General features: G+C 45.2%; 1 protein-coding gene and 1 pseudogene across 6 annotated transcripts in view; one reads left to right on the plus strand and one right to left on the minus strand.

Annotated features, from left to right (window-relative positions):
* Positions 1-2,993: 2,993 nt before the first annotated feature.
* LOC126514137 (CD2-associated protein-like) lies at positions 2,994-5,266 on the minus strand (annotated as a pseudogene).
* A 3,380-nt stretch (positions 5,267-8,646) lies between these two features.
* The window catches only part of LOC126513953 (NACHT, LRR and PYD domains-containing protein 1a-like), a 69,277-nt gene continuing 62,298 nt past the window's right edge, over positions 8,647-15,625 (plus strand). For 2 of the 6 annotated variants that reach the window (XR_007595472.1, XM_050162576.1), the window contains exons 1-5: positions 8,673-8,795; positions 9,584-9,743; positions 10,418-11,235; positions 12,059-12,199; positions 13,502-13,666. Coding sequence is in view for 5 of the 6 variants with exons in the window: in XM_050162576.1 (XP_050018533.1) it covers positions 11,085-11,235; positions 12,059-12,199; positions 13,502-13,666 (457 nt within the window). In the remaining variant the exon portion in view is untranslated. Of the gene's footprint in view, positions 8,796-9,583; positions 9,744-10,417; positions 11,236-12,058; positions 12,200-13,501; positions 13,667-15,625 lie in introns of all 6 variants that reach the window. The other 4 variants (XM_050162577.1, XM_050162578.1, XM_050162579.1 and 1 more) reach the window with 4 other exon arrangements.

The following is a 15,625-nucleotide window of genomic DNA, read 5'->3' on the forward strand; positions in this document are numbered from 1 at the left end:
TATCAGGGGCAAATACTGGCAAATTATTAAAGGAAATCATTTTTTCTCTTTAATAAGTTCAAGCTTGCTTGTTTTTTTCTGAATTCTTCCGTTAATGTCAGAAAAACACACAGAATGACTTCTCCATTCTGACTGAGAGGGCAAAAGTGTGCACCGCAGCACCCTCTGCCGTTCTGACTGTACAGGCGAGGGCAGAGCACTCACTATCACCACCATCACCACCAAAGGAAGATTTTTTCCTTCTTACCTGGGTCCCTATACAGCACAGGCTGGCCTCCAACTCATGGTTCTCCTTCCTCGGTCTACAACCTACAGGCATGCAGTCACCACACATGACTCCAATAAACCTTTTGGTAGCTCACAACTATTAAAACATGTGTGTTGCCAGGGCCAAGATCACCAAGCAGATAAATGATGCATAATAGTTCAGAAAGGAACCGAACTGCACAAATTTAATATACAATAAGGGATTGTGTTTCTATTTTCCTTACTCATGCCTATATCACATAAATTCAGTTTTCTGTTGTCTGTTTTTCTATAAGAATTATTTTACCAATTTTTTTACATTTTAATTAGCATCTATGAGCTACATGTTTGTCCAGAAAGCGTACACTAGTCACTTGCCTACTGTTGAATATTTACGTCATTTTTGTATTAAAATAACCTTCAATGGGAAAATAGCAAAGCTTGACCTGCTTTGTTGGATGGAGCCTTTCCCATCCAGCATTGTGGAGGAAGACAAATCTTCAGTGTGGAAAACAGGGGGTGATATCTAAGATGGGATGGTTTACTTTTATCTGAGAGCTGTCATTAGGAGCTAATTTATTAACAAAAAGCAAACTGATTGATTTGACTAATTTTTTTGTCCATCAATAACCCCTCATTAGATAAGCTTAGACTTGAAATGGTTAAAACAGCTAGGCACAGTGGTGTGTCTGTCATCCTGGCACGCAGTGGGCAGAGGCAGGGGGATCAGAAATCTAAAATCATCTTTGCTACGTAACAAGGTTGAGTCCAGCCCGAGCAATATAAGACCCTTTTTCAAGCAACCAAAAGAGCTAAAATGCACACTTGATGTACAGTTAATGCTGTCCCTAGAAGTTAATCAAGTGTAATTTTGTGTTGGCAATACTACTATTTTCTACTTCAGTTCTCTTTTATTTGAAGCAACACAAGAAATTTTATTTAAAAAGATTTTTCCATTTTAAGATTAAAATGTAAAGAAAAAGTATTTTTTAAGAAGTATGATACCAGCTGGGCAGTGGTGGCGCACGCCTTTAATCCCAGCACCCGGGAGGCAGAGGCAGGCAGATCTCTGTGTTCGAGGCCACCTGGTCTACAAGAACTAGTTCTAGGACAGGAACCAAAAGCTATGGAGAAACCCTGTCTCAAAAAATAAAAAAAATTAAAAAAAGGAAGTATGACACCTCCAATCTGACATTCACTTAATTTAATAAAGTAAACCTTAAAACCTAGCTCGATTTTTAACAAATAATACCATTTCTTCATTGATTTTAGACACGTTGCCCTACAGATACAAAGTTTTAAATGTTTGTCTGGTCTGAACCATACCACCCTGACTGTGGCTGATCTGATCTAAGATGTTCCACTATCGATTTGTGATGCTGAAAAATGGCTAAGCATTTATTCTGAAATGATCTTCAACATGGTCGATTATATTTGATTCTCATAATCTATAATGTTACTATTTGTGAAATACTAACACTCTTTTAACATTTACATAAGTAACAATCCAAAATATCTCTAGGAGTTAGCGTGTTCTAGTAGAGAAATTATGTCTGTAAACCCTGAGTTTACATTATAGCTTTCCCAATAAATTTTGTTCTGAATTTTTTAAAAGATCTGGGTTTAGAGGCTTTGCTTCCTAAGGTTATCATTAGTGAAAACTAAGGGAAGGCTACAAAGAGCTAATTGTAAGATAATGAAATGAGTAATATTTAGAACTGTAGAATGGGCACAAGAACACAGCCATAAGGCTGGGTTTACACTATTCAACATGTGCTGCAGTGTCTAGGCACGAAGAAGAATTAGCATGACATTTTTAGATTCCTTGGGCCACATGAATGAGAACAAAGCTCGTATTTTTCCAAAGATTAATCCAGTATTTTTTAACTAGCTTCTCTTAATGAATCCTATAGTGTGAGCATTATAGAACACCCTAGAAGTTGAATTTGCTTTTATTATTTCATTAACAATTCATTATGCATGGGTGAGGAGCCTGGTAATTAGGAACACTCCTATTTTACCACCCAATTGCAGATACAGGCGCAACAGTGTAATCCTGGTTAAGAAGCTAAAAGTGTGTGTGTGTGTGTGTGTGTGTGTGTGGTGGATGTGGTGCATTATGCAAGTGTATGTCCTTATTGTTACAGGAAAGCAGTGGTTCTAGTTAATATAAAGCTAACCCATCCATCTCAAATAGTTTATCTTACAGCTTATTTGTAAAGATAGTACAATATTTATAATATAGAACTCTTTTAAAAAAAATACAAGTTTCGATAAAAAAAAACTATTGTGAACTTTCATTCCTTTTTATACAGATTCAGTAGTATTTTCAAGCAAACAACATAAATGTTTGCTATCCCAGCACAGTAGGAAATAAGGCCTCATTTTTTTAATTTATTTATTTATTAAAGATTTCTGTCTCTTCCCCACAGCCGCCTCCCATTTCCCTCCCCCTCCCCCAATCAAGTTCCCCTCCCTCGTCAGCCCAAAGAGCAATCAGGGTTCCCTGTCCTGTGGGAAGTCCAAGGACCACCCACCTCCATCCAGGTCTAGTAAGGTGAGCATCCAAACTGCCTAGGCTCCCGCAAAGCCAATACGTGCTTGGCAACTATATATATAATTGTCATACTCCCTAACTTTCTGGTAGATATCACAGTTCGTGTCCTCTCATTCTTCATCACAACACCACATCTGCTGTCTTAACAAGTCAGTCAAGTTCACAATGTTGCTCCTAAATCACTGGAGCATTAAGAACACTGGGTCCACACCACCTCAAGAAGACAGAACAACTTCAGCTTTGCAATTTCCACCTCTAGATTACTCCGCATGGCCTTCTCTTCTATCTATTCTTTGCATAGCTTTTCTAGTTCTTTCTCATGATCCTTTTTCAGTGCATCTACAATACACAGTAATTCAGCAATCTGGGCTCTAAGTTCATCCAAATGACTTTTTTCCCATCCTGTCTCTGCTTTAGCTTTGAGTTCTAAGAGAGTTAGGGAAGCAGTTGCATTTACTTTAGAAGCACTTGCAGGTGTTGAAAGAGATGGCTCTGAAGAGTAGCTTGTATCCCTTTTAAGCTCCACCAGCTTTAGGTTATCACCGTCTTCTTCTTCTGGTAACTACATTTTTTTCTGGTCTTTAAGTTGGAGAATGTCCACCATTGAAGCAGCCATGCAACCTTCTTCCAAGCATCTTAGGTCTATTTGTACTGAGATGTAACAAGTTCTCTGAGGAAGCTATGTCATCAAAATGTACAGCATCTGTTCTTTGAAGTATCTGGCTAACAAGGCATCCAAGTCTACTGATTTTGGCCTGACTGGCAATTGTTCAGAATCTAACTTTGGTTTTGATACTGGCTCAGTTTCAATCTTTGAAGAAATTGTAGAAAGTTCTCCTTTAATTTTGTCTGCTGGAGGTGGAAGAGGAACTAGCTTGTCTGGTTGTTTTTGGGTTCCAGGAGACCTTAATAAATTATTGGCTTTGGTAGGTGGGGGTGGGCTTTTTGGGTGGAACTTGAGGAGCAGCTGGCCTAGAAGGTTTTATATTCCAGTGATTTTTCATCTTTTTCTTCAGACTTTAGAGGAAAAGCTTTCTTCTCTGCAGCTAACAGGTCAGGCTTTGGAGCTGGACCCTTTGCGGGAGGAGGTGGTTTCTTTGGTTTTGGAAAGTCTTTATCTAGTTCACTTGTCAAAACAGTGAAGTTGTCTGGAAACACTCCTTCTTTGCCATTATTTCACCCTCTGCCAGCCTGCTTCTCCAGTGTCCTTACTTATCAAATGGATTATCGCCCCTTCTTTAAAAGTAAGTTCGTCTTCATTGGTTCCTTCATAAGCAAATAATACTCTACAATATTCCTTAGCTTTACTCTTGCCATCAGTGTCTGGTTTGTCACCTCCACGTTCTGGTTTCTGGACCCCAGTAACTGCAGAATTAAGGGCTTTTCTGTTTTTTCTCTTCTGTTTCACTACTGGATGCTCTTGTGCTAAATTTCACAGAGGCTTCTTTAAAAATATCTCCAAATCCAACTCCTCGGAAAACTTTCTTTGGCTGTGTATTGATCCAGGATCACTCCCGTTTCCCGGAGACAGTAATGGTGAGGTAGGGCAGTCAAAGCTATTTCCGATTCATCCTGAGCTTCATGAGTTTCACCATCATCTGTGAGTGCTAACTCGTTCACAGAGTTTGAGGGGGGAAGTCCCAACTTAATGTTCAGGGTTCCGCTCCACCAGCCTTCCTCCACTGTCAGTATCCCCCACTCTCAGCACCAATTCGTCCTCATTTTGTGGAAGGTAGTCAAAAAGAACTTTACACTGACGTTTTTTGTCTTCTTAGGGGTTTTGATTTGTGGATGTGGCTGAATTCCTCCAGCTGGAAGTCCGTAAGTGCTGATTCGCTGTACAAGACTCACTGCATTTCCATGCCTTTCCTGTTTGATGGACAAATTGTTATCCTTGGGTTCCATCTCTCGCTTAATTTCCTTAACAAAATTATCAGGGAACATCCCTCTTCTCCCATTTAGTTCTCCTTCCAGCCATCCTTCTTCCTCTAGTTTTCTCACATTTCTGATGATTTCGTGTAGAAATGGGAGCGGTGGGCTGCTTCCTGCCACCTGGTTAGCTTTACTCGAAATAATTACACGGGAACTGTATTCTTTTAAACACTGCTTGGCCCATTAGTTCTATCCTCTTATTGGCTAACTCTCATATCTTGATTAACCCATTTCTAATAATCTGTGTAGCACCATGAGGTGTCAGCTTACCAGGAAGGATCTTAACCTGTGTCCATCTTGAAGAGGAGAGCTATAGCATCTGTCTCACTGCCTTCTTCCTCCCAGCATTCAGTTCTGTCTACTCCACCCACCTATGTTCTGACCTATCAGGCCAAGCAGTTTTCTTTATTAATTAACCAATGAAAGCAACAGATAGGCAGATGACCCTCCTCCATCAATTTCCCCAACTTGAATACTTAATTCATCATCATGTACAGCATCAAAGTCATACTCCACCACATAGTCAACCATGCTGCGGCTCTGTTGGGGAGAGTGTGGCCCCTTCTGTGCACCTGCTCAGACATGGAGGGGAGGAGGCTCCATGTGCCAGTGAGCACTCTCTGCCACTCCCCATGCCAGCCTGACCTCTGCAATAAAGGAGACCTTTGCAAAGCCAAGATTGGTCAGTCCATCAAGACTGACGCCTCCTGCTACTTTTGCTGAGCCTAAATTACATTTTGCAGTGAGCCTTTTTCTTCAAATGACCCATGAAAAACAGAACACCCACAGAGAGCTAACTGGGAATGGTGTGAGGTTTTGAAGCCTTACAGGCCACCCCCTTGACACACCTCCTCCAACAAGGCCTTCTAATCCTTCCCATACAGTTCCACCAAATGGAAACCAATCATTCAAATATATGCCCCTGTGGAGGACATTCTTACTCAAACCACCACAACATCACACACACACACAAAAATTAAGAATAAGAAAGAGCTAACAAATCTCTCTGGACTCCAGCTAGAAGGCTCAGCAGGGGAAGGTACTGGTTTATAGTAACTTTATCTGAACCGAAATCTCCATCTTGGAGAGAAACTTGTTAAGACAGAGGATGTGTCATTGTTTGGTTCCCATTACCATGCTAAACACCATGACTGATCACAAGCAGCCTGGGGAGGAAAAGGTTGCTTTCACTCTACAGTGACAGTTTACTGCCTTTCCTGGGGAGACAGGGCAGGAACCAAGGGCCAGAAGACTGCAGCAGAGGCCCTGGAGGAGGGCTGCTTACTGGCTTGCTCTCTAGGCTTGCTCAACCTGCTTTCTTAAATGGCCCAGGGCCACCTGCACTGGGATGGCACTACTCACAGTAGGCATGGCCCTCCTGTATCAGCCATGTTTTCTCAGAAGAGATGCACACAGCCGGTGAAGGAGCATAACCCACTCCAGCTAGTGGGTCTGGCAGGCCTTGCCCTTCTCCCCAATTCTCTCTGCCTTGGTAAAAACCGCTACTTTATATTCCTGCAGCTACCGCCCAAGGTCCATTTCCTTATTGTGCCAATCCCTCTTCTTGAGGCTGACAACCAAAAGCCAGGTAGTAAAATATTAAAACCCAACAATCAAAAGCCCCCTTTGACTCACCTAATTAACATGTCCAATTAAAATTAAACACCTCATCCTAACGCAGGGTTTCCCCTTGAACCTTTATAAACCACCATTTTCCTACCTTGCCACCTTTCTATCCAGAGACAGTTCTTTGTCTTCCAGGACAGATATCCCTTCCCCTTTCCTTTGTTACCCTCTTCTCCCTCTTTCTCTAGCTCCTGTCTTTGCTGCCTGTCCCTGGCCTCTGTTCATCTGGGGCAAAAAAATCTCCTTTGTGCTGAGAACATGGTCTAAGAACTTGGTCTTGGGGGTCTGAGCCAATACTTTACATTTAAACAGGCACCTGCCTTGACGCCTGATGTCCTTACACAGTTACACATGGTAGAAAGAGGGACCTGAATCCTAAGAGCTGACCTATATCTTGCACATGTAGTCCATGGCATGAGCACACATACCACACACACACCAAACATACACACACACACACACACACATATACCACAAGAACACATCAAACTCATAACATTCAGACAACACATGCCACACACAAATACACCACAATCACACACCACACATATACATGCATACACATACACCACACAAATGCACACACCACACACAAACACAAATAAATAAAAGTTAATATTAAAGAAATAACCATTTCTCAGAGACTGTAAGCACCTCCATGCTGTTATTGTGGGTCAGGCACTGACTTGAGCCCATGGGATATAACAATCAACAAACATACTTTGCCCTGTCTTCCAAGAGTTTCCATTCTCTTTGTAGGTAGAAGTAACAGAAACAGATCAAGTTTGTGGTGTTGGGTGATAACAAGTATTAAGCAGAAAAATAAAGGAGGGTAAATTCTGGAAGGGCAGTGCTGTTTCTGAAAGGGGGTAGCAGTCTTCTACCTAATAGAAAGTCATCCCGAAGGAGTGATGAAGCCAGTGCAAAGGAGAACAAGTTCCTGGTGTGTTCAAAGAATATGAAGGTTGAGCCGATAACACACAGCAGTGTTGCAAGGAGAGCCAGGCCACTTGTGCGTCCAGCTAGCTTAGCCCCAAAATAACTACACAGAAACTGTATTAATTAAAACACTGCTAGGCCCATTAGCTCTAGCTTCTTATTGGCTAACTCTTATTCTAATCTATTTCTATTCATCTATATATTGCCATGTGGCAGTGGCTTACTGGGTAAAATTCCCAGCGTCTGTCTCCGGCAGATGCATGGCATCTTTCTGACTCTGCTTTCTTCCTCCCAGAATTCAGTTCTGTCTTCCCCACCTACCAAAGTTCTGCCCTATCAACAGGCCAAGGCAGTTTCTTTATTCATTAATGGGAATCACAGCACAAAGAGGGACTCCCACATCACAGCAGAGTGAGTGAGGAGTATGAAAGGGTATCTACTGTCAGAAAAGGGTACGGTAGGATGGATTATGTCATGTAGAGCCTCATGAGACACTGAAGAAACCAGTATTTCGAAGAACGGTAAGAAAGTTTGACTCAGAGGTAACTTAAACTAATTTACATATTAGATATGTGACGCTAGATTCAAGACTGAGAATAGACCAGGAAGCATCAGCAAGAAGAGGTAGAAAGCTGGAGCACAGACCCAAGATACTGGCTGGACCAGCAGTCTCCTTGGGCATAGTCAGAAGGGTCAGATTACAGATCTGTTTACAAGCCAGTGTCAGGGCTGCAGCAATGGCTCAGTGGGTAAAGCAGTTGCTATCCAAGCATGAGGACTTGAGTTCTGATCCACAGCATCCTCACAGATGCCTGCAGGGCGTGGCTACAGGCTTGTGATCCCAGAGCTCAGGAGGAGGAAACAGGAAGTCCCCCAGCAGTCTAAGTAGCTAGACTAAACATATTCATAAGCTCTCAATTCACACACATGGGCACACATGTGATTTCTCATGTACATGAACATGTACACACACCACAAACCTGAAGGAAAAACATGGATGTTAGTAGGAGCCAAATACCAGATTTGAGATTTAGGAGAGTCCAGGAGTGAGAAAAGCCCCAGGGTGTGGGGCCTGCCAGCCACTTCCTGAAATGAAGAGCTTGTGAACTGGGCAGGCTACAGGGAGGAGAGGAAGTACAGAGATCCAGAGCATAAATCTGGGAGATCAGGAGCTTTTGCTGCACTGGGACCTGTTGACAAACCTGGGGGGGGGGCGCTTTAGTAGATGAGGGAAGTGAGGCTCTTTACTCAGGAGGCGAGGCCTCTGCAGGCCAGGAAGAAACTCTCAAACCTGATGCTTCTGCAGAGACTTCCCAACAGGAAATGAGCTGAACAATGCTCAACCTCTACTCACAGGGTTCAAAGGAAGACCATCTGCGCAGGCTCTGATGCCTGGCTTCCTGGGGGACTTCCTGGCTTCCAGAATCTCTTTCACTTTTGAAGAAGATAGTTTGGCCAGAGATGCACGCAGCAGTGGGCCCAGTGGAGGAGCAGGGTGAGTAGTCGGACCAACAGAGTCCGCAAAACCATTTGAGTTGTGGGAAGATAAGTGCTGGCCTGACGGCACTAAGGCATACTGCGGCAGACGTGGGGACTTCTTCCTCATAGGAAGGACGGAGGCTTGAGCCACTGCTTGGAGAGTCTGCAGGCCAGCTCTGGTGGGTGGGAGGTTGCTGGATTTCCCTGTATGTTTCATGTACCTACTCCTGTCATAGCCTATCCTGCACCCTCCTCTCTCCTGTCTGACATGAAGCTGCAGGAATAAAGGTCCTGAGTGGGGAGGTGTTATAGTGGGAGGACTGAGGATGAGAAATAAAGAAGACAAAAGCAGTCGCTGGGCCAAGCAGGGTTTGCCTAAGCTGAGAAATTAGGCCAACCTAGCTTACTAGTTAGTACGGCACCATTTATATTATTTGAGGTATGGGTGGGTCAGTCAAGGTCAGCAGAGAGCTAAGTCAGACAATATGCAAAGAGAACACAGGATCCCTCAGACACAGCTGGCTTAGGACTGATAACCACAGCCCAGGGGGAAGAGTCAGGCCCCCAGAAGCTACAACTTCAGTTCCTCCAAGGCACTGACTCCAGTGTCAGACTGGTCTTGCTATGTCCATTCCTGGACAAGGACACAGAATTAAACTTCCCTATTTCCTTTTTCAGGGCCTCTGGGAAAGTCTTGGGTCACTCTAACCCCATACACTTGTCCATGTGGTTCTTTGGTTTTCTCTGGGTAATTTATCCTTCCTGCTTAGTTGCCTCTGGATTGTTCTCCCTTGTTTTTCCCAGGGACAGAAGACTTCTAAAGATTCCTTCATGAGGCCTAGCCTAAACTCAGACTGAGATCTTGAATCCCCCTCTGTGCAGAATCTCCCCACCTCGTCCTCTGTCACAGTAATGGCCTTAGCATGGGACACTAGAAAAGGAAGAATCTGAGGAACGCAGAGCAGTGAGTGTCCTGCATCTTCCATCCCTGCATCTTCCATCCCTGTCTCCCTATCCTCTCAGCTTTTGTAATAACACTCCTTTCATCCATCCCTAATCCTTCTCCCTTGATTAGCATCCTCTAATCCTCCCAGCTGTCATGCTCCATGCCCTGCATCCTTCCATCCTCTTGTTTTCCCATCCCTACATTTCCCCACCCTTCAGTCTCCAGATGTCCACCTTCCCACTCCTGCCTCTCTATCACTTTCCATGGCTAGTCCTGGGCCAAGTCTTTGCTACTGTGGTTCTTCAAAGATAGAGACCTGTCTGCTGCTAGTGATGGGAACTGTGCCCTCCTCCAGAGAAAGCGCTGCTTCTGCACCAACAAACCCAAGCTAACCGTTGACAGGGCCCCAAAACTTAATTAAGGACCAAATAAAGATTCAGTAACAGTCATCTTCCTGAAGATGGGCTTTTGTTCTCTCCCACTCCAGCTCCTCCCCTGATCTCTCTATTCCTCTTCATCCTCGTCCTTCCATTTTCCCTGCCCTTCAAAAGTTTCACACAAGTTCCTCCTGGATCAAATCACTGCCATCACTAGGTCCATGTTAGGACAATGGGTACCCTGGCTAGGAGCTTACTGAGTCCCCTGTCTATTAACTTACTCACTGTAGCCCTGTCTATTAACTGTGTTCACAGGTTTCTCCAGGAGTGAATGACAGCAATCACATGATCCACTGCAGCAGATCAATTTACAATTATTTTCCTGCTACATGAAGCCACCCCACAACTTAAACCCCCTTAAATCCAAGGACAGAGCCTACTATTATCTCCATTGTCCCCCTCCCACAGGAAGCAGCCAATAAGAGAGTATACCTCCTCTTCTTTCTATCTGTCCTCAGGGTCAGATAAATGACCTTAATGACCTAAAAGAAGAAAACTTAGACAAACAGAGAAACCCCTGGCTCAGCATAACAGCACACTTGCCTGACAGGAAAGCCAAAGCAGTAAAGAGAATATCCACTGGCATCATTCATGAAACTATAGAGAACACATTCTCTGTAAACTTCACTTCCCAGAGTTCCCTTTTCTGCCCCTGCACCTGGACACACAGGCTCCATCCCCAGGAAAGATCTGAGTCCTTCGGTTGTTCTGATAAGAGGACAATCTGTCCCTGTAGAGGCTGTTCTGCTCTTATTTCCAGGATCCCTCCATCAGTTCTGATCAAACGCCCTTTCTCAGAGCAGAAATGGGTGGCAGAGACAAGAATTCACTGGCCTCCTGCTTGGAGTTACAATAGAAGGAAGAGGTGAAGCTGTATGGGATTTAGCTGCATAGCCAGGCATCATCTGAGGGCTCTATCACCATGGGAACAGCTCAGTCCAAGAATGCGAGTGGCTCAAAGGAGGCTCAGTATAGGCGCCGACTGTTCTTGGAACGTACTCAACACACAAGGAGACAGATGGACCTGGAGCGGCAAGAGATCAAAGCCCAGGCCGAGAAGGACTCGATGCTAAGTAAGTACACCAAGAACTACAACCCACCACTGCTGTGACCCCTTCATCACCACTGAGCCCTCCTGACAGGTTTCTATGGGCAGGCTAACCACCTGTCAAAAGAGTTCACAGGCCCCAGGAGAGGCTGGAACAGGAACCTGGACAAAGGTAGTGAAAGAATGCTAAGCCACACACACTCTCCTACACTGGCACCTTCTCAGGCTCCTGTGGTACTCAGAGCCCCTGGGGAGAAGCACTCAGAAGCTGTAGTGGGGAGAGGATGGTTTCCAGAAGGACTATGAGAGGGGTCAGCACAGGGTTCAAGCCATCTTCTTTAAGGAGCACCTGGTGACACTGAAGTTAGAAACCCAAGCCTTGGAACCGGGCAGAGGCTGAGTGCAGCCTCTTGTCTCCATCTGAGAAATGGGGAGCTAAACAGCTGTCTGCTTGGACTGTGGGAGTAAAGTGACAACCACAATGAATATTAAACAATCTAATATTCAATAAATGTCCAGTAATTATATATATATATGCATATATATATATATATACAGTTTACAGCCCCATGGGACAGAATCTCAGAGCCCCACATGAGGGAGCTGAGGCTCAGAGAGGAATAGAGACTCACACAGAGGACTAGTGTAGAATGAGGACAGGTGAACTTCATGGTCACAGAGCAGGACCATTTCCCAGCAACACGTGTGACAGTGTCTTTCTCTTGCAACTATAGAGTAGCATGCGAGGGTAAGCAGGAAAGACCCCAGCCTTACTTGCCTGGCTCCTGCCTCTGCCTCTCTGCCTCTCTGTCAACACACAACCACTGTTTCTTCCTCCACAACCACAGCTCCAACCAGCACGCAATTCATTGAATGGATGGATGAGAGGGAACAATTGTGCATGAACCAAGAGACTTGGAGACACTTTCATAACTCAAAAAAAAAATCTGATGAATCGGAATCTGAGGACTCTGGATTAGGAAGCAGAGGTAAGCGAGGCTGTGGATGGAACTTCAAGTCCACATAGATGATGTTTCTTCACAGGTGAGCCTCCAGTCGTATGGGAACCTGAGATAAGAGACTAAAATGGAAAGTCAGAGGAGCAATAGCGGAGTTCTAGGAGTCGCAGGCTACCAATTATCCTTCTGGGTTCAGGAGTGCTGAAGTAGCACTGAAGCTGACACAGAGGGAACTGGAACCCATGAGGTTAACAGTGTGTCTAGCCCAGCTGATACCCAGAGCTCAGTGGAAATTATGAGTGGGAACTGGGGATCCCAGGGGTCTACGTCCTGAAGCTTCATGGTCTCTTCTCTTGAGCTGGACCCTGAGAAGAGGATAACTTCCTGCCTCAGCTTCAGCCAGTGTCCTCTACTGGCTTCCTTATTTCATTCTCATTTATCCAGATCACACCCTTGCCTCTTCCTCTTCTCAAGCATCAAAGTAGCCACCTTTCTCCAGTGCACAAGGTCTAGAGTCGGAGGTTAACTTGTCCAGGCTCACGGCACATAGAGGCAGACACAGGGCTGGAACCTAGAACAGTGAGACCTGAGAAATGACTTCATCCTCCTTCATCCTGCTCCCGCTCTGTGAAATTCCTGCCCACACCGAACTCTTGTCTCTCCCTTCAAAGTCCATTCTTCCCACCAAAGCTGAAGGAGCCTGGGTTCAGGACCAACCTGAGCTCCATAGCGAAATCCTATTAAAGTTACTGACCACAGGGTGCTAGTTACTTGGTATGTTACTGTGACAAAGTTACTAACCCCAGGGTGCTAGTTACTTGTTGTGTCATTGTGACAGAAGCAATTTGGAGAAGACAGGGTTTGCTTGGCTCACAGTCCATCAGAGCAGAAAAGTCAGAGCACAAGAGAATGGAACCTCTGCTCACGCTGTATTTAGTCAGGAAACAGAGATGAATGCTGGTCTCAGCTCACTTTTCCTTTGTATTCAGTGCAAGACTCCAGCCCTTGGGATGGAGCTGCCTACAACTAAGGTGGACCTTCCTACCTCAGATTACCTAACCTGTCCCCACAAGTGTTACCAGGGACATTTCTGCTAGGAGCGTCTAGATCCTGTGATAATGACAATACTGGTCGCCACACCATCTGACAGGATCGTTGTAAGAGTTCAGAGTGTAGCAGGACTGCTTCCCAGCAGCACTTGTGTCATTGCGTTTCTCCTCATGAGACGATAGAGGAGGGTATGAGGGTAAGCAGGAAGGACCCCAGCCTTGCTTGCCTGGCTCCTACCACTGTCTCTCTAATAAATGCACAACCACTGTCTCTTTCCCATAGAACCCTCTTCCTCCACAAGCACAAGCACAGCCATCATGCAGCTCCCTGAACGGATAGATACTGAGAAACTATTGAGCACAGAACATGAGTCTCAGAGACATTTTCGGATATCAAAGAAGAAACTTGATGAATGGGAACCTGTGAACTCTGGGTTCAGAAGTGAAGGTAAGCTGATGACTGTGGAAGGGACCTCAAGTCCACATAGATGAGGTTTCTTCACAGGTGAGCCTCCAATCCTATGGAAACCTGGGACAGGAGACTTAGAAGGAAAGTCAGAGGAGCCATAGTGGAGTTCTAGGAGTCACAGGCTACCAATGATCCTTCTGGGTTCTGCAGTGATGAAGTTGCATTGGACACAAGGGAAACTGGAACCCATGGGGGTGAGCAGTGAGCCTAGCCCAACCGGCACCCAGAACTCAGATCAAAATATGAGTAGGAACTGAGGATTCTGGGGTTCATACAGGTCCTGGAGTTCAAGGTCTCTTCTCTTGAGCTGGACCCTGAGAAGAGGATAACTTCCTGCCTCCGCTTCAGCCAGTATCCTCTACTGGCTTCCTTTATTTCAACTTACACAGGTTATACCCTTGCCTCTTCCTCTTCTCAAGCACCAAAGTAGCTTTACAAGCGAGCCTTCCCTCTCAGGTGCACAAGGTCTAGAGTCAGAGGTTAACTTGTCCAGGCTCACGGCACATAGAGGCAGACACAGGGCTGGAACCTAGAACAGTGAGACCTGAGAAATGACTTCATCCTCCTTCATCCTGCTCCCACTCTGTGAAATTCCTGCCCACACCGAACTCTTGTCTCTCCCTTCAAAGTCCATTCTTCCCATCAAAGCTGAAGGAGCCTGGGTTCAGGACCAACCTGAGCTCCATAGCGAAATCCTATTAAAGTTACTGACCACAGGGTGCTAGTTACTTGGTATGTCACTGTGAAAAAGTTACTAACCCAGGGTGCTAGTTACTTGTTGTGTGTAATCCTGACAAAGTTACTAACCCCAGGGTGCTAGTTACTTGTGTGTAATCCTGACAAAGTTACTAACCCAAGGTGCTAGTTATTTGTTGCGTCATTGTGACAGAATCAATTTGGAGAAGACAGGGTTTGCTTGGCTCACAGTCCATCAGAGCAGAAAAGTCAGAGCACAAGAGAATGGAACCTCTGCTCACGCTGTATTTAGTCAGGAAACAGAGATGAATGCTGGTCTCAGCTCACTTTTCCTTTGTATTCAGTGCAAGATTCCAGCCCTTGGGATGGTGCTGCCTACAACTAAGGTGGACCTTCCTACCTCAGATTACCTAACCTGTCCCCACAAGTGTTCCCAGGGACATTTCTGCTAGGAGCGTCTAGATCCTGTGTTAATGACAATACTGGTCGCCACACCATCTGACAGGATCGTTGTAAGAGTTCAAAGGGTACTTGTCTGAAGCACAGTGGGCACTGAGGAACTAGCTGTTTCCTCCCAGTCTCTTCTCAGTCAAAGAGCCCTTTTCACACTTTCAGCAAGCTTTTCCAGCCACACCCTCAGACCACAAGTTTCCGGACCAAGAGTCACCCAATCTTTCAACATCAGAGGTGGTAACGGGCTGGAGAACCTCCATCCAACTGTTAGAACAACAGTTAGAAAGCTCCTAGAAAGAAATGGCCTCCAGCAGAAAGTCTAAATTCACTGCTCAGGCGGCATGAGCTTCTTAAGGTGACACAAAGACATGAACAAAGACTCAGTCCCCTGGAGCCACATGCCAGCACAGCACCCAGAACCTGGAGAACCTTAGAGGACAGCCTAGACATTCTGTCCCTGGAGTCTCTCACTGTTGGGCTCCGCATTGCTCCCAGGAGGCCCTTGGAACTAGGGACAGTGTCTTCTCCAACACAAGAACACAGCTGGCATATTGAGCAGGGAGCTGACATCAGGAGAATCTATTATCACAGGATCCCTCATCACTCACTTCCCAAGGGCCAAAGGGGTCATCAAGGGTTTGCCAAGCACCCCACTTATGTCAGACCCTGTGCCCAGGGCTTCACTTGCATCTCAATTGCACTGGAATCTCACAAACACTTTTGAGAGAGAGAGAAAGAGAGAGAGAGAGAGAGAGAGAGAGAGAGAGAGAGAGAGAGAGAGAGAGAGAG

This window comes from Alexandromys fortis, unplaced genomic scaffold (assembly GCF_014885135.2).
Source record: "Alexandromys fortis isolate MF-2015 unplaced genomic scaffold, M_Fortis_MF-2015_v1.1 scaffold_84, whole genome shotgun sequence".
Classification (NCBI taxonomy): Eukaryota; Metazoa; Chordata; class Mammalia; order Rodentia; family Cricetidae; genus Alexandromys; species Alexandromys fortis.